This window comes from Marmota flaviventris, chromosome 2, assembly GCF_047511675.1.
Source record: "Marmota flaviventris isolate mMarFla1 chromosome 2, mMarFla1.hap1, whole genome shotgun sequence".
Lineage (NCBI taxonomy): Eukaryota > Metazoa > Chordata > Mammalia > Rodentia > Sciuridae > Marmota > Marmota flaviventris.
Genome location: NC_092499.1, coordinates 178,280,660 through 178,303,999, shown reverse-complemented (window position 1 = coordinate 178,303,999; position 23,340 = coordinate 178,280,660). Strand labels below are relative to the sequence as shown.

Below are 23,340 nucleotides of genomic sequence, written 5' to 3'. Positions count from 1 at the left end.
TAATTGGGATCATATCCTAGGAACTTTTCTTCATTCTTCCTGAATATTTGGAATATCGGGTAGAAAAGTTCAAGTAGCCCCAGTTGAATCCATCCCCACCCTCACAGGGATGATAGGAAAAAGCCGGGCACAGTGGTGCATGCCTGTAATCCTAGCAACTTGGGAGGCTGAGGGAGGAGGATCGTGAGTTCAAAGCCAGCCCCAGCAATTTAGCAAGGCCCTAAGCAACTCAGTGAGACCCTGTCTCTAAATAAAATGCAAAATATTTGTAATATTTTGTGGGATTGTGGCTCAGTGGTTAGGCACCCTGGGTTCAATCCCCAGTACCAAAAATAAAAATAAAAATAAAAAGCCCCAGAACAGATGTCAGGTGGCCTTGGCTCTGCCACAAACCCTGTGTGACTTTAAGCAAGTTGTTTTCCCTCTTTGGGCCACTGTTTCCTCTGTTATCAGCTGGGGAGAAAGATAGCTAGTATTCATTGAGTTCTTCTTATCTACCCAACAACTCTATGGAATTATCACCTTTCTTATTCTGATTTTATAGGTGAGGAAACTAAAAACAGAGGGGCAGGCAATTTGTCTGGGGTCCCAAAACTTGGAAATTGTAGAGGGGGTGTTCAAATCCAAACAGTCTAACTCAAGAGCACAAGTGCCAGCGCTTATCCTTGCAGGGAAGGTGCACAATGCACAGGTGAATAACCAAAGAAATGATATCAGTTTTCTGCTAGCACGAGGTGTTCTGTGGGGATAAAACAGGCTCACATGAGTGAAAGTTGCAGAGGGGACTCACCTTAGATGGGTGGCCAGTGGAGGCCTCCCTGAGATCTGAAGGGTGAGAAGCCAGCCCAGCCAGGAGCCTGGGGAGAGCGTGCCAACAGGAGACAGTGTGTGCAAAGGGCCTGAGGCAATCGCGCTTCCTTCTGGAAGCAAGAAATGCGATACTTACTCCTCCGTCTCCAGGGAATTCACGCGGGCCACATAGTTGCTTGGGATGTAGCCCTCTTTCCTGGTGGCCAGAGATCGTGCCCTCCACCACTCCCCAGCCCTAAGGGACAAGAAAGAGGGGAGGAGTCAGGGAGCAGAGGGACCTTTCTCCAGTCCTTTCAGGTCACCCCAACTTGGCCTAGAGAGTCCCCCAGCCCCAGAAGGTCAATAGGGTGAAGGGCTGAGCCAAGATTGTCCTGAGCAACACGACAAGATATGGACTCAGTACCCACTGAGCATGAGGGTCAAGCCTGTCCCTGAGTTCACAGCCCGTGGACTGGGCCTTTGCCCTTCTCGCCCTCACTGGCCCTGTAGCTGGCCCAAGGCAGGGCCTGGTGCCCACGGGGACTCACAGAGGCTCTGCTGAGCCCAGAGGGTGTGGTTGAGCAAGCCCTGCTCCCCTGTCGGCCCAGCACTGGCTGGTGCTCTCCCCACAGCTGAAGGGGATGGAGCCCGGGAACTCAGAGACCTCCCCCTGCTCCCCTCTGCCTGGGCTGTGCCATTGCTAGGTCCCCTTTATAGTGGCCCCCATCGGGGTGACAACCACCCCTTTTGTCTCCTCTGTTGGGACCACAGCCATCTACTTCTGGGCCAGCCTCTCGGGTCTTCCCTGAAGACAAGGGTCTAATGCAGTACTGAGGTGGGCGAGCTGGGGACAGGGTGGGGACTCACTCCTCCAGGACCACCATCTGGTCCCCCTTCTGGAAGCTGAGGTCTTCACGGTGAATGGCCTCGTAATCGTACAGGGCGACCACAACAGTGTCCTCAGAGCCTGCTGGAGGGAGAGGCGCGGGAAGGTAAGGCGCAGGAAGGTAAGGCGCGGGGGTCCGCCCCCGGCCCTGGACTGCAGCTCTGCTGTCCCAGCATGAGCAGGCTCCTGCCACGCGGCACGGTTCCGGGGTGGAGAGGGAATAGTGTTTTGCTCGTGTCCCTGGACAGTGTGACAGGAGTGCCAGGGCCTGGGCCAGAGTCTCAGGGCGGTTCAGGGGGTGTTCAAGGATGTTTTTGACCCTCTGGGATTTTTGCCTCAAACTGGACTGAGAACTTGACCTAACCCTCTCCATAGCACCCCACTCCACTGACCCTGGTTGCCAGGTACTCACCCTCCACAAACCCTGGGGGGTTGCCATTGTAGTTAGGCCCCTGGAAGGAAGAAGAGAGAGAGGAAAATGAATCTGAGAATGTGCAAGAAGTCATGAAAGTTGTGCGTTTTAAGGAGGCTGGGTGTAGCTCAGGGGTACGGCACTTGCCTAGAACGCATGAGGCCCTGGGTTCCATCCCCAGCTCCACAGGGGGAAAAAATGGATACCCATCCTATCCTAAGTCCTATGTGTTATGGGAGGAGGCCCAGAGAGGTCAGAGAACATGTCCAAGGCCACACAGCACATCAGAGGCAGAGTCAACACAAAGAATACAGGTTTTTTGAGTTAGGGCCTCTGCTTTGGACATACTTGGATTGACACTTCCTCTCCATGTACATGAGGGAGTTGGTCCAGATCAGTGTTTTCCAATGTTTGAAGAAATTGTAGGTCCACTAATATTTCCCATGAACAAAAGACTCCATTATGTATGTGAAAAAAATCTAAGTGTCCATTCAAAGGGGGATCTGCCACTCAGATGGTGGTGCTCTAAGCATCTCTTAGAAGAGGAAGGTCAAGACTCATATAACTTGACCTCAGAGACACATCATTGGATTAAAAAAAAGCTAGTTCTGCAGAATGATAAGTACAATACATATCTTCAATATTTTCCATGGCCTCACACTAGACGGTGTGAGTGTAAATTTATGGAAAAAGTTTTGCAAGGGTCCACTCCAAACTGACAACCGTGGATTCCTCTGGGGGCTGGGGCACTTCAAGTGGAGGGGGAGCATGGGGCAGTGGACACTGCGGCTCTAGATGTAATCTGTGATTCTCTGTTTTCAAGGAGAGTATATTTGTCTGTCACATGTGTCATTAAACATTCGCTTGAAGAAATTAGGGAACACCGTGGAAGACACGATTTTGAGGGGGGTGGAGATTCACAAGGTTCATTACAAACATTCCCCACCGCTCTGGTTTGACTGGGGAACCACACGGCCCCCTGTAGCTGAGGACAAGGAACCGCTGATAACTACAGTCCTTAAATCTGATGTTCAGAGAGGACAACCAGACACTGGCGGGAGAAACCCTTTGCTTTTTGCTGGTGACAACTCAGAGGGCCTCTGAGAACCTGGGAATTGGAAGCCTACAGCCCAGAAACGTCCCAGGGCCACACAGGTTAGAAGAGGAGCAGACCCCGGGGGTGCCTTCGGGTTTGTGATCTGCGGTCCGCTCAGGGCATCACTAGCATCAGAAGCTCATATCATCTCAGGCTGTGTTAATAGAGGTCAAAGGTCAAAGAGAGAGGTGACTTCCATTAGTCTCCCTTTTCAAGAATTAGTCCTGTTGGAGGCATCTTGCTGAGGAAGGGCAGCAGGATGGGGAGAGGCCAGGAACTCGTGTCCTGAAGGGATTTGGAAGCAACGGCTGGTTGTTTTCAATCTCTATGGGCTGTCCAGGGGCAAAGGCTAACAGGGAGGTTTGGGATCAAGAAGTAAGGGTTGGGCTGGGGCTCAGTGGTAGAGCCCTTGCCTCACACGCGTGAGGCCCTGGGTTCTATCCTCAGCACCACATAAAAATAAAGATATTGTGTCCATCTACAACTAAAAAAATATTAAAATAAAAAAAAGAAGAAGTAAGGTTATGGGAGCTGGGTATGTTGACACACGCCTGTAATCCCAGCAGCTCAGGAGGCTGAGGCAGGAGGATCATGAGTTCAAAGCCAGCCTCAGCAACTTAGCAAGGCGCTAAGCAACTCAGTGAGACCCTGTCTCTAAATAAAATACAAAATAAGGCTGGGGATGTGGCTCAGTGGTCAAGTGACCTGGAGTTTAATCCCTGGTAACCCCCCCCCCCAAGAAGTAAGGGTTATGGGGTAACAGGCCTCCCTTCAATGTGAGGAAGAACTCCCTGAGGGGCCACCCAGGAAGGCCCCCTCACCTAGCTGGACTTCCAGCTGCTGCTGAGTCCCCAGCCAACCTCAGTTGGGACAGATAGAGGGGCACTGAGCGGAGAGAACCCCAGATCTGGGGTTAGAAAGACATGGCTGAACGTTTCCCTGCTGCTTGGCCCTCTGGAGCCATTTAACTTCTTTGAGCCTTGGTCACCCTGGCTGTGATGTGGCCTAACTGCTGTCTCCCAGCTTTCCGTGAAGAATCATGACAGGAGGCCGCTTACCTGGACGCCCAGGCCCTGGCAGGTGCTCAACGAACAGGAACGATTAGATTATTACACCCATTACCCCTGCCGCAAGCCCAGCCACTGCCATCACAGCGTGAGTGTCTCACCACCGCTACGACGCTAATGACCCTTTTCACCACCATCACGGTCACCACTAGTATGGCTGCCACCGCTGTCTATCAACCGCACTGTCACCACCACGATGACCATCCCCTTCTTTAGCATTGGCGTCACCTAGGAACCTACTCGCCCACCCCTAGGGGAGGCCCTAGGCGAGCTGGCTGATCTCTGCGCCCAGCTGTAAACGGGCAGGTACCGATGGTCACTACAGCAGGCCTGTTGCGAGAACTCAGCCCGTTAATTCTGTAAAGCGCACAGGACAGCCTGGTCCCTCGGAGACTGGACAGCAGGGAGTGGGCACCCCCTGGTAGCCTGGCTGCGCCTCTTATTCACTGTTGTGCCTGCTGCTGCGGCTGCTGTCGCACGCCCACCACCAGGCGTACTGCGACTGCTAGTGTATTCTTGCATGACACAGATGCTACTGTGACTGCCATCACCGCCGCTGCTCTTAGGACTGGTCTGGTGGGGGTCACTGCTGTGCAGCTTCCAGGCTGGTGCGCCTCGGCTGGTTGTTGGAGTCACGCTGGTGGGCAAGGTGCTCTGTAGGACAGGGAGGGACGTCCTTGCCTGGGAAGTATCCGGAGAGGTATTCTGGAGAGCATGGGCACCGGCCATGGCTAGGCAGTGCCACCCCGTCCCCACCACACCCTGCGCAGCCTGGGGAAGGAGATGCTGCCAGGGCCTGGCAGGCCCCGCCCCTACTCACCAACTTGATCGGGGTCGTGGGATCTGGCATGTACACAGGGCTGTGCAGGTTGGTGCTGGACTCAGACTTGGAGGCCTTGCCTTTATTCCGGAGGAACTTGGACTTCATGCACCCCATCCTGCAGGCAGAAGGGAGGCTGGGTTGTCCAGAGCCCAGCAGGGGAGTCTGCTGATGCTGCCTGACCTGGTCCAGGACCAGCGGGCTGTGGAGTTGACTCAGAGGATAAGTCAGGGGGACAATGGGAACACCACCGTGCCGGGCAGCGGGGCGGCCAGTGGGTGGCGGGCGCTGCGGCTCCTGGTCAGAATGCCCAAGCTAACCCTCGGCACCTGGCTTCACTCACACCCACCTGTCACTCTCCTGTCACCCAAGCCAGTCTCAGCTCCTCATCAGCAAAATGGGGATAACAATAAAACCTGCTGGCAGGGGGTGGGAAGGACACGAAGACACATGGACAGAGAAACGGCAGCCTTGGGCTGAGGGACTAGAGTCAAGTAAAACTGGACCATTATTGTGCAATAAGTCACAAGGCTGAGGTCACATAACGTGGCTCCAATGATCCAGCTAAACAGTAACCAAGGCTTCATATCCCTGTGTCATTCTATATTTGGTTTAGGACCCTCCCTCCCGCCTTCTCCCTCCCCGGCTCCTCTCTCTCTCTCTGACTTATTTGCTCATTCATTCATTTACTCAATAAACATTTACTGAGTACTTTTCTAAGCCCTAAACAAATCGGGCAAGTCCACGTTCTTATGGAGCTCAACTGAAGAACAGGAGACACAGTTAATAAACAAGTCAACAGTGAAAATAACACCATATTTAGTTAGTGGAATGAAATGTAAAAAGAGAGCATGTCAGAGGGAACAACTGGACAGGGTCCTGTAGACAGTGTGGTCAGGGAAGGCCCCTCTTAGGAGGTGATATTGGACCTGGGGTCGGAATGACACAGGAGCTAGTCATATGACACTCTTAGGGAATAGTGTTCCGGGCAGAGAGAATAGCAAGCAAGTGCAAAGGCCCTGGGGCTGGAATGTGTTTGGAAGAAGGCGGCTGTGAAAGCAGGTCAGTGCAGCTACAGCTCCAGGGCAGGGGAAAGGAGGCTCCGTGAAAGGCTGCTACATCTTCTGGTGGCCATGAGGAGTTTGGATTTTATTCAAAGGAAGGTCGGAAATGATGGCAGGTTTCTGGCAGGACAACCCTGGTGTTCAATTTTTGCTTCAAATCTTCCCACTGGTTGCTGGGTGAAGTATGGACTGGAGGGAGCCCCATCAGAGACTGTGGTGGTCTACCAGCCCCGAGATGATGGCAGCATGGTGCAGGTGGTGGCTTTAAAAGGGGTAGGAAGTGGAAGGATTTAGGGAATGTTTTAGAAGTAGAGCTCACAGAAAATCTTTGCCACCTGCACCTCAGATATAGCATTAATTTCCAGGATATATAAAGAACTCAAAAAATTTAACCCCCAAAAAACAAATATCCCAATCAAAAAACGGGCAAAGTAACCAAACAGACACTTCACAGAAGAAGAAATATGATCAGTCAACAAATATATTTAAAAAATGTTCAACATCAATAGCAATTACAGAAATGCAAATTAAAACCACAAATTAAAACTACAGAGATTTCATCTCACTCCAGTTAGAATGGCAATTATCAAGAATACAAGCAAGAACAAATATTGGCGAGGATGTGGGGGAAAGGTTCACTCTTACGCTGCTGGTAGGACTGCAAGTTGGCGCAACTACTCTGGAAAGCAGTATGGAGATTCCTCAGGAAACTTGAAACAGAACCATCATTTGACTCAGTCTTCCCACTCCTCGATCTATACCCAAAGGACTTAAAAACAGCATACTACAGTGACATAGCCGCATCAGGTGTTTATAGCAGCTCAATTCAAAATAGCTAAGCTATGGAACTAACTTACATCCCCTTCAACAGATGAACAGATAAAGAAAATGTGGTACATGTACACAATGGAATATCACTCAGCCTTAAAGAAGAATGAAATTTTGGCATTTGCTGGTAAATGGATGGAGCTGGAGACTATCATGTTAAGTGAAATAAACTAATCCCAAAAAACCAAAGGTCGAATGTTCTCTGAGATACGAATGCTAACACACTGGCAGGGCGGTAAGAAGTTCACAGGATTAGACAAAGGGGAGTGAAGGGAAGGGAGGGAGGATGAGAGTAGGAAAGACAGTGAAATGAACCAGACATAACGTTCCTAGGGTCATATATGAACACATGACCAGGGCAACTCCACAGCATGTACAACCACAAGAATGGGAAGTTACACTCCATGTGTGTATGCTATGTCAAAAGACATTTCACTATCTTGTATAACTAAAAAGAACAAATAAAAATTTTTAAAAAAGAAGTAGAGCTCACAGACTTTGCTGCTGTGTTAATTTAAAGATGCTTAAAGAAAACACATTTGCCTGACTGGATTCAAAACTTACTGTATCAGTGGAGGAGCATTTCATTATTTTTTTCTCAAAATGGGTGCGCGTATCTGCTGAGAAGCCAGCCCAGGAGAACCACAAGAGGAAGCTCTGCTTTCCCCATCTCTGCAAAACTGCAATTTCTTCTAAAGCAGCTAGAACTCGGTTGTCTACATCTTGTTAAAATAAACACGTGTGCTGGGCGCGGTGCTTCAGGCCTGTAATCCCCGTGGCTCAGGAGGCTGAGGCAGGAGGATCTCAAGTTCAAAGCCAGCCTCAGCAACGTCGAGGCACCAATCAACTCAGTGAGCCCCTGTCTCTAAATTCAAAATAGGGCTGGGGATGTGGCTCAGTGATGGAGTCCCCCTGGGTTCAATCCCTGGTACCAGAAAAAAAAAATAAATTTTTAAAACACATGTTTGTAGCTTAAGAAAGAAAAATATCTGAATGTCCACACCTAGGAAAATCACTGTAAAAAATAAATAAATAAAAAGGAAAGATCCCTCTTTATTTACCAGGATTTGTCTGGTGGGAAGTGGGAACAGTTTACCACTTAGAGACATGAGCTGTTTTGGCTTCGTTTGGTGAATCAAAAAGGAACACATTCTGATTGCCGGAATGCTGGATCACTAATTTGAAAAATTATCACAATTAATCACCATTTTATAAGGTACCTGAGTGCACTTAAAACTGAAACCAACCTCTCTGTTTGATTTGTGACAAATAGGTATTGCCGTCTAGGAGATTAAATAACATTCTTGTGTGGTTTATCACGGCATAAATATATATCACATTTATTTCATCTATTTTACTCGACATAAGGGGATTCTGGGAAGAGCACTGCTGTGTGACATGGGGCGGCTCCTCCCCCTCTCTGAACGCCCACTGATCTGCCTCTGCGACATCAAGAGTCCAACTCCATACATAATGAAAGCTTAACCAATGTCATTTTAGGGTACAGATTTACATAGTCATGATGGCCACAGGGTCCTGAGGGATGGGTCTCTCTGAAGGGCTTGTTTTCATTCACACCAAGGCCATCTCTGAGAAGGATGGTGGTTTTGGGGCTCAGGGGCTGGTGAGCACTGAATTGAGAAACCTTGGAAAGTCCCCACGCACAGTGGCACTAGAGACGCTTGCTCACCACGACCCCCTCTGCTGGCAGCCACCCACCGTGGCTTTGCGGGAGCACGAAGCACACACAGCTCTGGGCTCCTCTGGCCCAGAGGCTCCGAGGGGCTGAGGCACATCGGGCTGATTTTTGTAAAAAAGTGATATAATGCCAGGAGACAGATCTGTGTAAAATGTGACTGTCCCCCGAACCAGGAGAACCACGTCCACTGCCTGGTGTGCGGTGGGCATTGGAAACGTCCATTGCCACGTCCCCCAGAAAAGTAGGGTGAGTCTCATTTATAATCCAGTGCTTTCCACAGCCGTTTCTTTATGTATGTATGTATGTATTTATTCATGTATTAATTTTTGTGGCACTGGGGATTGAACCCCGGGGTGCTCTACCATGAGATACATCCCAGCCCTTTTTATTTTGAAACAGGGTCTCGCTAAGTGGCCCAGGCTGACCTTGAACTTGGGAACCTCCTGCCTTCATCTCCCAAGGTAAGATTACAGACGTGCGCCACTGTACCTGGCTTTTACATTTTTCATTCTCTCTTTATTTTTTGCCACATTGGGGGTTGAACCCAGGGCCTCACACATGCTAGGCAAGTGCTGTCCCACTGAGCTACAGCCATATTTTTAAAAGTAAAAAGAAAAACAAGTTAGTTCATCTAAAAATGTATTTATTTTACACAATGTCTAAAATTTATTAGCATGCAATAAATAAAAGAAAAATTATCAACGAGATATTTTGTGTTGCTGGGGGTCTCACTATGTTGTCCAGGCTGGCCTTGAACCACCAAGCTCAAGCAATCCTCCTGCTTCAGCCTCCTGAGTAGCTGCAATTACAGGCCTATCACACTGACCCACATTCTTCTTTTGCACTAAGTCTTTTTTGGGGGTGGTGGGGTAAATAGGGATTGAACCCAGAGGCACTCTACCACAAAGCCAACTCTTTTTATTCTTTGTTTTTGAGACAGGGTCTCACAAAGTTTCTGAGACTGGCCTCAAACTCCCAATCCTCCTGCCTCAGCCTCCTGAGCCACAGGGATTACAGGCATGCATGACCAGGCCCAGTTTTGTACTGTCTTTAAATCCTAGTGCGAGTGTTACATTCGGTTATGCATCGCTACTTTTTAGGTGCTCTGTCACCATGGTTGGCTCAGGTCCGAGGCGGTGCAGGTACAGGCCATTCCCATCATTGCTGCACAGTCTGGGCTGATCTCCCTCTCATCTGGGTCCCTGAGTGCTGAGCTCAGCTCCCGCCTGGCACTGGCACACAGGGAACCAATACACACCCAGAGCACCGTGCCCTTTGCAATGGATAGTAAAAGTGTCAGGATGTGATTTCTTTCTTTCTTTTTTAAAATATAATATCTGCTCATTTAAAAAAATACTATGCAGTGCTGAGGATCAAACCCAGTGCCTCACATGTGCTAGGCGAGCGCTTCACCACTGAGCCACGACCCCAGTCCCCTGCCAGGATGTGATTTCTGTTGCGAAGAAAAGAGTGGATATACGGCGCTACACTCCAAAGCCACGTGTGAAGAAGCTGTTAGCAGAGACAGAAAGTAGAATGGTGGTCACCGGGAGCCAGGCCTGAGGCAGCAGGAGGGGGATGAGATGAGATGAAAACTTGCGGGGGTGGATGATGATGATGTTTGTACAACGTCGTGAATCCACTTAATGCCACGGAAGGTACCTTTAAAATGGTTTAGATGATAAATTTTATATTATATGTATTTTGCCACAATAAAAAAGGGTGGGTACTGGAGATGTAGCTCAGTGGTAGAGCACTTGACCAGCATGCACGAGGCTCTGGGTTCAAGCCCCAGTACAGAAGGGGGAGGGCCTATAATAGACACTATAATAGGGAGTGGCAAAGATATGCATGCTGTTAGTATACTCATGCACATGGCCAAAGTTGTTAATATACTTATTAGGTGATAAATGCAATCTGCAAAACATATAATATCAAACTCTTTGATAACATGAATATATGTGTATATTAGCATGTTAATAGAAAAAACAATCTAGGTTTTGAAGAGCAGGGAGGTTTTGAATAGATAAAGATCTGGGAAAAGTCAAGAATGTGAAAAAAAAAAAAACTTCCAAAAGGGATTTGAAAAAGCTTAAAATATTAACCAATATACAGAGCAATTCAAGACTCAAAGGAAACCAACATGGTGGCTCACGCCTGTAATCCCAGCAGCTAGAGACTGAGACAGGAGGATCTCGAGTTCAAAACCAGCCTCTGCAAAATTGAGGTTCCAAGCAATTCAGTGAGACCCTGTCTCTACTGTCTCTAAAGAAAATGCAAAGTAGGGCTGGGGATGTGGCTCATTGGTTAAGTGCCCCTGGGTTCAATCCCAGATATTATGAGCAGATATTATATTTTAAAAAAGAAAGAAAGAAATCACATCCTGACACTTTTACTATCCATTGCAAAGGGCACGGTGCTCTGGGTGTGTATTGGTTCCCTGTGTGCCAGTGCCAGGCGGGAGCTGAGCTCAGCACTCAGGGACCCAGATGAGAGGGAGATCAGCCCAGAAAAAAAAAAAAAAAGATTCAAAGGAACAATCATTGAACCGGAATCCTACACTTATCTCAGAGTTCCTTAGTAGCCAAGAAAAAAAAAAAATGGAAATCTCTATATCATCACCTTAAGATCCTGGAAGCGCAGGAACTTAGCAGAACAAATATCTTTTGAGCACTAAATTCAAAAGAACATTTATCATGTCATGCTCACATAAAGGCCATTGAAGGGGAGACGGACACTCTCTCCCACTGTGATTTGGCAGCAGAGTCTAATACTTGCTGGCGAGGATTTCCCCAACATATGTCATTGATATTCAGGGGGGTCTGGGAACCATGGAATGGGCAGGGTGGGGAGAGGATGATGGAAGAGTTTTGTGCAGCTTAGGACCTCTGGCAGGGTGCCCTGTGACAGAGGGGCTTCAGTTGAGCTTAGAAATGTCATAGAGCCTGGCTCTGGGGTGTGGCAATGTGAAACCAGCAGCATCCACCTCCCGAGGGAGATTAGAAATGCAGAGCTCAGGCCCCACCTCCCAAACAGAGTGTGCCCCCTCAGTCCCCGGGTGACCTATGTGCACATTCTGGTTGGGAACGACAGCCCTAGTGAGCATCTTTTGCTCTGTGTCCTCATCATTCGCACTGGGGATTGAACCCAGGGGCACTTAACCATAGAGCCATATCCCCAGCCCTTTTTATATTTTATTTAGAGACAGGGCCTCACTAAGTTGCTGAGGCTGGCTCCAAACTTGTGATCCTCCTGCCTCAGCCTCCCAAGCTGCTGGGATTAAAGGTGAATTTGGCATTCATCCCTCTCCTAATAGTGCCTGGATTTTTCTCTGGGAAAACAACCTTCTCCTTCTCAGGATAGGAGATGTGGCAGGACTAACCCACTCTGGCCTTTAGGATCACAGAACCCTGTATCCCCTGGCCTTAGCAATTGATCTAGTTACAAATCTGTGATCCTTACGAAGGCATTCAGAGTCTTCCCTGGGCATTTTGCTGGCAAAATTAGGAAAAAGGCAGTCTTTGTAAATCATGATGTAGGAACTTGGGGCTCTTGGGAATCATCTTGATATCATGAAGAGAGAAGTTGCTTTAAAGTGAAACAACTACAGAGGACAACAGAACTGAGAGACAGAGACAGTGATTCCTGATGGTAATCCTGATGGAATCAGTTTGAGCACCTGGATACAGCTATACCTGAAGATTGTAAACCCCAGGATTTTTCTTCTTCATGAGCAAATTAAATTCTCATTTTTGCCTAAACCAATTTGATTCGGGTTTCTGCCACATGCACTCAAATAGTCTTCACTGATTCTGGCCTATTCCTGGGTTACATGCTAGATTAAACGAACCAGGAGTGAAGCCTAGAAGATGTATGGTGCTGCGGCAAATTCTTTTTGCATGATAAAATCTGAGACCCATCAAGATAGTGGAATGGAGGCTGAACCAGGTGTGGATTATGGTTCTGCCGCCAACTGACTGAGAGACCTTGGTCCCATCACTTCTTCTCCTGAGCCTCATTTTTAAAAAGAAAGGAGGCATTTGTTCCTCAGGCTTGGCCTGAGGTTCTGTGCGACAAGGGTTGTGAGAAACCTTTAAAATCTCCACATGCACACGTGTCTTTCCCCGTGTGGTTCCTGACCAAGCTCTCAGAGCAGAAGTAGCTCCCTGGCCCCACACTAGCCCAGAACCATGGACGCCTGGCTCAGACACTTCCTCAGGCCACTGCCCACCCTGGAACCCGAAACCTGCTCCTGTCCCCTCAGTTTCTGCAGGCCCTGCATGGGAGGGAAATGAGAAGAGTCAGGCTGCTTGCCCTGGCTGCTTCCCATGGTCACCACGCAGGGTGGGAGGCCTCTCCCGCACCCAGAGCTGAGCCCAAGGAGGAAAGGCCAGGGACTGCCCGGGACTCCCCCCCTCCCAGAGTGGACCGGAGATGGCTTTCTGGGAGTGTCTGTGCACAGCAGAGTTCTGCAAAGGCTGGGGGTGTGAAGCCCCGGAGATGTCCCTTCTCTGTCAAAAGCTCACTGGGCGACCTTAGACAGGTCTCAGTTTTTCTCTGGGCCTCAGTTTCTCCTAATGTGGCCCGAGAAGCTAGACAAGGAGTTCTCCGAAAGGGGCGGCTGCAGTTCTTTCCTGCACGGTCTCTGCTCTCCCTTCCTTCCTCCCTGTCTCCCTCGACCCCTGCAGTAGTCTGCTAGAGGCCATGACTGCTCTGGCCAGTCAGAGTTGATGCAATAGAAGCAGAAATGGACACTGACTCAATCCTGGTCAAGAAGAGTCAGCCTGTGGCTTTTGGCTAGAAAACAGGCATGTAGCAGCTAAACAGAGTCCAAAATAGATGAATCCAGATTCCCAAGCTCGGACCTAGCTCGGCTTGAAGCTGATACCTCATGGACTTTCTAATGACCTCCCTCTTCTGCTTGAGCCAGTTTGAGTTGGATCTTTTGTTTCCTTCAACACCAAAGAATACTGTCCAGGAAAGAGGACATTCTGACAAGGAATCGCAATTCACACTCAAGTGTAAATGACTGATGGAAAGACTTCTCTGTTAGCAGTTTTGATAGAAGAGAAACTAAGATGATACTAGACCGTAGAGCCAGACCGTAGAGTGGGCGAGCATGGGTGGAATAGGGATCCCATGGAACTGACGGCACCAAAGTCAGGCCTACAAAGCACCTGGCCGAAATAGGCCCTCCATATTCCTTGGTGGAGTGAATGGATTGTGTTCTACTCTCCACAGGCTTCACCGCACGTGACTGAAGTCAGAAGACCAGAACTACGAACCCAGATCTCAGACAGGAAAAGGTCTCCCTGCTGCAGAGCAAGAGGGTCTCCCTGCTGGTCGGTGACAGGTGGCACTGGTCCTCAGCTCTGCTGCCATTCCCCATTCACTGGGGTCAGCCCAGAGGCGGCAGGCGATGAGGGAAGAGGACAATGAGGAACCCAAACAGAAAGCTCAGGAAGGTGACAAATGGGGCCGGTGGCTCAAGGACATCCAGTTAGAGGAACTTTCTTTTCTCGGAACAGTGCAGTCTTGGGGGCAGGGAGGGACATCTTCCCCAAACAGGAACCAATTCCTTGAGCTTCAAGGTGCAGCCCCTGCGGCTCTGATTTCTCAGATTCTCTGTCTTCCAAATGAGCCACCCTTGTCCCCAAGTGACTGTTGTCCCTAATGGACACTCGGGGGCCACCCCTGGCCTCTCATCTGTGCCCCTCTCTGAGAGAGCTCAAGAGCTTGATTTGCAGACAGGAAGGGACTTGGGAGGTCACTGTCTTCATCCTACGGGTGGAGAAGCCACCCTAGACAAGGGCTGGTGTTGGGCCCTGGGTCACACCAAGGCAAAGGACAGAACAACACACAGGATTCGCAGTTGTGGACATTCATTGGTCGGGCCAGAGTGTTGGCTTCTGAGAGGCCCGTGTTCCACCTGCCTGCTGGAACCACATACTGAATTCCTAGCAGCTCGACGGTGCCCTTGGCCTTGGGCCGCTGGCTGAAGCCCAGAATCCCAGGGTCACCGTGGGCCTGAGGTAGGCAGGGGCGAGGCACTTTGGGAAATAGAGGATGAGATCTGAAGTCAGAGCCGGCTTTGGATTCTCATTCTGCCTCTTACAAAGAAGCCGGCCTCTCAAAACTTGAGTCGGGCCGCCTGCCTCTTCTGCTCCAGGCCTCCCAGGCTCCCTTCCCACTGCGTGAAAGCCCCGCCCCGTCCAGGTGGGGAGACCTCGGGGGCCTGAGCTTCCCTCACCTGGCCGCAGACTCGCCTCCTGCTGGGTACCAGGCCTCTCCATCTCTCCCCATCCACCCCACCCTTCTTGCTGTTCTTCAACTCACCAATCACGCTTCCCTCTCGGGGTCAGGGCAACCTGCTGCTTTCTGGAACGTTCTTTACCCAGAAAGCCTCCTGCACTTCATCCAGGTCTCTTCAAAGATCTCGGCTTCTCAGAGAGGCCCTCCCCCATTGCACTGGCTAAAACACAAACCCTTGTCCCCAACCCCATAGGTCCCACAGTCTTCAAGGCTGTGACCACCCCTTCCCAGGACAACCCCAAGGGAGCAGAGAGCTCAGTGAGTCGACAGCCCCAGCGCTGTGCTTTGAAGGCCTCTTGGGCCTCATGGGCTGCTCCCAGTCAGTGCCAGATGTGGCAGGGAGACAGAGGCCCGGGAGACCTCCTTCCTTAGGACTGCACAGGGGACCAAGCCCTCTGCCTCCCCCCGGCTTCTCTCCTCCTTCATCAGGGGTCAGACCCGTCTGGCCATCTCAGGGATCCTCTGGTCCCTCCTGGTTTCTCCCCACAGGCGTCTCTGCTAACAAATTGCCTTCACATTTACTCCTGTGGAGGCTGCTTCGCCACAGACTTGAACAATAGCCCACCAGTGGACCTCATGACGCACGTCGCCCCCCAGAATGAAGGCACGGCGAGGACCCTGTTCTCTTCGGTGCTGCTCCCCCGCACGAAAAACTGGGACACAGTATGTGCTCAGTGAAACTCCTGTTGAATAACTGAATGAAGTTGCTGTCAGCTTCCCAGATGCCCCAGATTTCCCATCTACCTGAAAATTATGAGTGTGGTTCAAAGCAGGAAGGGTAATCTGTGTTTGCTCATTCCTGCTTAGGGCCTGGAGGCGAATGCCCCTTGTCAGAGAGGACACAGTGGCCTGCTGGCCCCAGGGGCAACTTTTCACTCCTCCTGCCTCGATGCTCCAAGTTCAGCTGCCCCTCCCCCCCCCAACCCCCACCAATGGGGTCCTCACAGCCACAGTAACAAGTTCTGTTGCGTTTTCATTGTTTGTTTGTTTTAAGTTGAGAGTTCCAGGCCTCAGTTTCTTTTATATTTTGGAGTAATTTTTGATTCAAAAATGACCTTTCAAGCGTGGTGCAGTGGCCCACACCTGTAATCCCAGCGGCTCAGGAGGCTGAGACAAGAGAATCACGAGTTCAAAGCCAGCCTCAGCAATGGCAAGGCGCTAAGCAACTCAATGAGACCCTGTCTCTAAATAGAATACAAAACAGGGCTGGGGATGTGGCTCAGTGGTCGAGTGCCCTTGAGTTTAATCCCAGGTACCAAAAAAAAAAAAAAAAAAAAAAGATCTTTCATCACCTGGTAAGTCGTATGAATGCTCATTCTTTTTTTTAAACTTTTAAACTTTACAGATACACCTAAGGTCCCCTCGGATCACTGCTTCTATGCATCCTCTAAGACCACCTCTCCTCCCCTTCCCCTGTGGCTTCTGCCAACGTCTGGCCTCTGCGTTTACACACATGTATATGGAAGCAGGGGCTGTTGGTGCCCTGTCTGTCAACCTGGCAACCACCGAGGAACATTCTAGCTGGCCTCCAATTGTCAGCACCTATGTGTCTCTGCCCGAGAGGTTTCTCTGCAGCTATGGGTACTTGCTCTGCCCACAAACTTGGCAAACTAGAGAAGTGCTAGAGAATCTTCATGCCCGGGGAGCAGCCTTTGGCCAATGGCTGACAGGGGCAGGGGCACAAATGTCCCATTTCCTTCACCTCGAGCGTGCTCGGCACTGGTTCCCAGTGCCCACAGTATGACCGGCCTGGTAATTCACCTTTCTTTCTACCTCCTCTTTCCCACTCTCCTGCCATGGTCTTTGGAATTGGCTCCCAGATAAACTATTCAAATTTGAAACCTTGTCTGGGGTCTGCTTCTGGGGAAACGCAAATTAAGACCCATATACCCATATTTAATTCTGAAGTGTGACTATTGTTTCATGTGTAATTTGGAGTGTGTTAGTATAATGGGAATTGTATTGAACAACTGTATTAAGCAATCCATCTTATTCCCATGTTCCAGATGAGGAAACCGAGACTTGGAGAGTGAAGAAATCTGTCCACCGCACCACAGCTTGTCTGAGACGGAGCAGGCACTCAAATTCAGGTCGGTTTGCTGTGCTCTGTCTATTGTCCTTCGTTTCTCTGGCGGAGAGGAGGGCGAGACTCTATGCTCTCGGGGGCATCTATATCTCCTGGGTCCAAAGGGGATGCTGGGAGTGCAGGCAGGTGACTTTAGGGGAGCACTAGGCATAAAAGTCCCAGGGCAGTGCCACCCAGAGGATGCAGTGCCAAGCAGGGGTGCAGCTTATGTGGCCCCAGCCACTGGTCAAGGGCAAAGACACATTTCGTCCTTGAGCGAGGGTTTCCTACCTCATTACCAACTCTACTCCCGGCCTGGAGAAATGGGTTGGGGACCAAAATGCTGTGGGGATTTGTTTAGAAAGATGGAGACCCAGAGAGATCGTACCACTAATTTGCTATTGGACTTTGGGAAAGCAACTTCCCCTCTCTGGGCTTTATATTTCTTTTCTATAAAAAGGGAAGCCTCATCTTATATTTGGAGAGCCAGGCTTGAAAACTCCAACGGCTAGGAGAGTTAGCAGCTGCGTCCTGGCCAGTCCCCCAATGCCAACTCCCTTCTCCTCACCCTCTGGGGCAAGGACTCCCAGAATGCAGTCTGCTCGGGATAGAGTAAGACTCGTGCTTTGGGGGCTGGGACTGTCGCTCAGTTAGAGCATCTGCCCAACGTGCATGAGGCCATGGGTTCAATCCGCAGCACCGGGGGAAAACATTATGCATTCCACCCCCACTAGGATGCCAGAAAAATCATAATAGTTATATTATAGTGAGAATATGGGGGAAACTGGAGCCCCTGTACATTGCTGGGAGGAATCTAAAGTGATGGAAAACAGTTTGGCAATTCCTCAGAAAGTTAAAACATAGAATGATTATATGACCTAGCAATTCCATGCCAGGTATAAACCCAAGAAACTGAAAAGAGGCACTTAAGCCAATTCAGGACCACCACGGCACCGTAGCCCAAAGGTGGAAACAACTGAATCCTCGTGTGCAGACATCCGAAGAAACAGACTGCGGTCGATCCATACAATGAGTCACCCGTAAGTGGAAGGAAGTACCAACACTCGTTAGCATGTAAATGAACCTCGAAAACATGATCCTAAATCAAAGAAGCCAGACACTGGTGCACACCTGTAATCCCAGTGATGTGGGAGTCTGAGGCAGGAGGATTGCAAGTTCGAGGCCAGCCTCAGCAATTTAGCAAGGCCCTCAGCAACTTAGCGAGACCCTGTCTCAAAATAAAAAATAAAAAGGGCTGGGGATGTGGTTCCGTGGTTAAGTGCTCCCCGGTTCAATCCCCAGTACCAAAAGGAAAAAAAAAAAAAAGCCAGATGCAAAAGGCCACATATTGTATGATTATATTTATATGAAATACCTGGAAGAATGATTTAATCCAGAGACAAAATGCAGATTGGTGGTGGTGGTTGCCAGGGAATGGTGGGCTGGGGAATGGGAACAGCAACTTAATGGGAGCAACCACCTTTTGAGTGTTGAAGATGTTTTGAAACTACCTGGAGATGGTGGATGCACAACAGTGTGAATGTCGTAGATGCCACTCAATTGTTTACTTCAAAATTTTGCCTGGTGCAGTGGCACACTCCTGTAATCCCAGTGGCTCGAGAGACTGAGGCAGGAGGATCTTGAGTTCAAAGCCAGCCTCAGCAAAAGTGAGGTACTAAGCAACTCAGTGAGAACTTGTCTCTAAATAAAATACAAAATAGGGCTGGGGATGTGACTCAGTGGTTGAGCGCCCCTGAGTTCAATCCCCGATACCCTCCCCAAAAGTTGATTTTATAAAGCTATGTGCACGTCAGCTCAATTTAATTTTTTTTAATTGCTAACTCCATAAGAGCACTTGACTAGAAACAAATTATGCTGCATCAAACAGAATGGTATGTGGCTGTTAAAAATTCAAGGACATTTTAATGATGTGGGGAAATATTTACAATATAACACTACTTACAATATAACACTAATGGGATGAAAATTATATATGCAACACTATGCCAATTATGTTAAATAAAAGGTGCACAGAAGAATATATAAAAATACTAAAATGTTTGTAATTAAAAGATTCTTACTTTCACTTTTCAAGTACCTGCTAAGCACTGTGCACAGGAAGCCAGGTGAATGGGACTCCTGGGGCAGAAGCCACAGGGTCTGGGAGAATGGCCTTGGGTCTAGAGAGAGAGGCGAGGTCAGCACAACTGGGTTCTTCTCTCTTCTCTGCGCCAGTCTCCCTGGGCGGCCTACCCAGGGCTAAGCACTCCTCTCACAAAGAGTATGGTGACAGTGCCCCCTTCTGAGAGCGGTCCAGCTCTCAGTGTTTTCCTCAGGAGACACCTGCCCACGTGCCCAAGGCCACCCATCCCCAAAGATCCCAGCGATGTTGTTTTAGTGAGCACCTGGGACCACCCCATGTCCATCAACAGGGAAGGAGAAAAAATGTAGGAAGGTCCTCTGATGGCACCACGGCAGTTAAAAGAAATGAACTGGACCTCTGTTTCCCATCCTGGAGAGATCCTGACAATTTAACGACCAATAAAGGGGAAAGAAAAGGAAATTGCAGACTCTCACAGTTTATAGTACTTACGTTCAATAGTTCCCCCTAACCCACAATTTAGTTTTCTACAGTTTTGGTTACCTGCACCAACAGCAATCTGAAAATATTAAATGGAAAATTCTAGAAATAAACAATTCTTTTTTTGGTACCAAGAATTGAACCCAGGGGCACTCTACCACTGAGCCACACCCCAGCCCTATTTTGTATTTTATTTAGAGAAAGGGTCTCACTGAATTGCTAAGCACCTTGCCATTGCTGAGGCTGGCTTTGAACTCGCGATCCTCCTATCTCAGCCTTCTGAGCCGCTGGGATTACAAGCGTGTGCCACCAGGCCTGGCTAGAAATAAACAATTCTTAACTTTCAAATGGTGCTCACTTTTGAATAGCATGATGAAATCTACACTACCTCCCTGCATCCATGAGGGAAAATGAATGATTCAATCCTTTGTCCAGTGTATTCCTGCTTTATATACTACCCACCCGTTAGTCATTTAATTTTTTTTTATACCAGGGATTGAACCCAGGGGTGCTTTACCACTGAGCCACATCCCTAACACTTTATATTTTTTTTTATTTTGAGAAGGGGTCTCACTAGATTGCCTACAACTTTGGTAAATTGCTGAGGCTGGCTTCAGCCTCCTGAGCCAATGGGATTATAGGTGTGCACTTTGAGCCTGGCTTCTTTAGTGGGTTTTTTTTTTTTTTTTGTGCTGCTGGGGATTGAACCCAGGGCCTTGTGCATGCAAGGCAAGCACCCTACCAACTGAGCTATATCCCCAGCCCGCTTCTTTGGTTTTGATTATTGTCAGATCAACTGTGATGGTGCCACAGTACTTGTGTTGAAGTAACTTTTTTTTTTTTTTTTTTGTACTGAAGAGTAAACCCAGGGACACTTTACCACTGAACTACATCTCCAGCCCCCTTTCTAAAAATTTTTAAATTTTGAGACAGGGTCTTGCTAAATTGCTGAGGATCTAAGTTGCTGAGACTGGCCTAGAGCTTGTGATCCTCCTGCCTCAGCCTCCCGTGTCACTGGAATTCCAATCATGCACCGGAATACCTGTCAAGTAACTCTTATTTTACTTAAATGGTCCCAAAGCAGCAGAATACAGATGCTGGCAATTCAGATATGCCCAAGAGAAGTCGTAAATTAATGAATCTGTAGGGTTCAGTATTATCCATGGTTCCAGGCATCTACTGAGGGTCTTGGAATGCATCCCTTGTGGATTAGGGAACGCTGCTGTAGGTCTCCAAAACAGAAACAACTCTGTGCATTCTTCTGTGTTCCTACAGGTGCAATAAATCTTAAAGCGCAAACCAGAAGGACTGCAATCCACAGCACTGGTTGCCTCTGGGGATGGAAACGGGACTGAGGGACGCAGGGTGGGGGCTTAAATTGTATGTTTAGTGATTTTATTTTTTAAAAATACAAAGCATACAGGACAAAATGCTGACATCTGTTAATTCTGGGTGATGGATTCCTGGGGTAGTTACTGTATCACCCCCCTTTGCTTTTCTGTGTTTTAACACCATGCAGCCACACCCCTGCCCACACTCCCCCCCAAAAAAAGGAGAAGGAAGGAAAAAAAAAACATGAAATAAAGTAACATCTCTACTGTGGTCCTTCTGTGCCAGCCAAGTGGTTCTGAAAGTGGGGTCCCTGGCAGCATCAGCATCCCCTGCACCAGATCTCCTGAATCAGAATCTCTCGTGTCAGGGCTGGCATTGAGGGTTGTTTTTTGTTTGTTTTTTTTTTTTAAATATTTTTTCTTAGTTGGACAGTTATTTTATTTATTCACTTATATATGGTGCTGAAAATTGAACCCAGTGCCTCACCTGTGCTAGACAAGCGCTCTACCGCTGAGCCACAACCCCAGCATTATGATGAATGAGGACCCAAGTTTGAGAACCATTGGGCCAGACCTATGAGCAATCCATGTGACAATACCCCACATAGCTGAGAGCTTTTCCTTCAGTACTTAATTTAGTCTTCACAGTGACCTCAGGAAGGAGCATTCCCAATCCAAAATCTGAAACTTTTTGAGCACTGACCGGACACCATAAATGGAGAATCCCACAAATGGCCTCAAGGGACCGGATCACCATCAAAACTTGGGTGCACTAAAAATATTGTACCAATTCCCTTCAGGCTATGTGTTCATGAAACATACATGAATTTCACTTGTAGACTTGGGCCTCCTCCCCCAGGGTATCTCATCCGGTATTTGCAAATAGTCAAAAATCTGGAAATATCTGAAATCCAAAACACTTCTGGATTTTCAGATAAAGGATACTCAGCTTGTATTATTATTAACATCCCCACCAGATGGTTATGGAAACTGAGGCACAGAAAATGCAAATACCCTGCCCAGGGTCCAATAGACAATTTGTTCCGGAGTCCCCTCCCCTGCCCACTACACTGTCTCCCATACATCACCTCGCAGATACCTTGAAAGGAAGACAAAATAGCCCATTTTACAGGCGAGGAAATTGGAATTTAGAGAGGAGGAGAGTGACTTGCCCAAGGTCTCACAGAGTTGATTGCGGAGGCAGGTTGTGGGCCTTGACCTAGAGGCCTGCTGGGGGTCGGAGCCGGTGGCACCGGGTACGGGTGAGGAGGAGGACTTAGCTTAGAGGACTGAGCTTAGAGATCCAGCTGCAGCCCCGCCTGGGTGTGTCTCTCACGCCACGCCTGTGCCCAGCTGCCTCAGTCCCCACGCTGGCTGCCAACCCAGCGTAACCCACCCCCACTGGGAACCGTCAGGGCCTTCCCCTCGGGGCTTCTCTTTTTCTTTTTCTTTTGCAGAAGGGGAACCTGGACGGTCCAGAGAAATAGCAGCTCCAGCAAAAAGTCACTCCACAGTCCAAACTTCCCGTTTCTCTGAGGATCCCAGGTTCGCAGCTAGGTGGCGGCGTTCCACCCTCACCTGGTCACCCGGCACTGGCCGGCGACCCCTCCTCCCCAGACCCCTCGGCAGCTCCCCTGACGTTCCCTTCTCCACTCACTGCCCCCAGCTGCACCCATCGAGAGCCTAGCCCTCGGCCCCGGGTTCCCCGCGCCCAGCCAAGACCCAGCGGAGCTCACGGTCCAAGTGGCCCCCAGCCCCGGTCGCAGCACTCACCTGGGCGCCCGCTCTTCTTCTCGCGGGCAGCCCGGATCCTCGCAGCTCGAGCGCCCCCCCAGCTCAGCAGCTCCCGGGGCCCGGGGCACCAGAGCCCAGAAGAAGATGGGCTGACTGTGGAGATCAAGAGGCTGGGGCCACTCCGGGGGCGGCGGCTTCGGCCTCGCGGGTCCTCTTGGGCTCTCCCAGCGCTGGACTGTCCGGTCCCACTCGCCTCTAAACCTACTCTGCGCCCCCGGGCTGGAACCAAGAACCCGGTGGCTCCCACAGGCCATCTGGAAGCCTTAGCCGCGCCCTGAGCGATGCAAACCCCGCCCCCAAAGTGTCCTGCCACCACCCTCTAAGATTAACCTCAGCCCAGGGATCACAACCAGTTCCCCAAGGTTCCTAACCTGTCTCCTGCTCCCAGTACCCTTATCTCACCTCGAGTGATCTTTTTAAAAACCCCACCCATGGAGACTTCTAACTGCCCCCAAGGACGTTAACCTCGTCCCTGGGGGACCCTAAGCGCCACAGACCCGAACCCTAACTCCCACCCTCCTCTTTCCCAGTTTCCCACGCTTCCCCTTTTATATATTCCCTTCCCCGGATTTTCCAAACCTGAGTCCAAAGAATTC

The 23,340-nt window shown here is 49.5% G+C and overlaps 1 protein-coding gene across 2 annotated transcripts in view; it reads right to left on the bottom strand.

Moving 5' to 3' along the window:
* Positions 1-23,005, bottom strand: part of Hck (HCK proto-oncogene, Src family tyrosine kinase) — a 40,791-nt gene extending 17,786 nt beyond the window's left edge. The window contains exons 1-5 of one of the 2 annotated variants that reach the window (XM_027945201.2): positions 22,724-23,005; positions 5,071-5,188; positions 2,088-2,127; positions 1,657-1,759; positions 947-1,045 (exon numbers count right to left, since the gene is read on the bottom strand). In XM_027945201.2, coding sequence (XP_027801002.2) covers positions 947-1,045; positions 1,657-1,759; positions 2,088-2,127; positions 5,071-5,188; positions 22,724-22,998 — 635 coding nt within the window. In that variant the 5' untranslated portion in view covers positions 22,999-23,005. The remainder of the gene's footprint in view (positions 1-946; positions 1,046-1,656; positions 1,760-2,087; positions 2,128-5,070; positions 5,189-22,723) is intronic. The other variant, XM_027945202.2, reaches the window with a different exon arrangement.
* Positions 23,006-23,340: the final 335 nt, after the last annotated feature.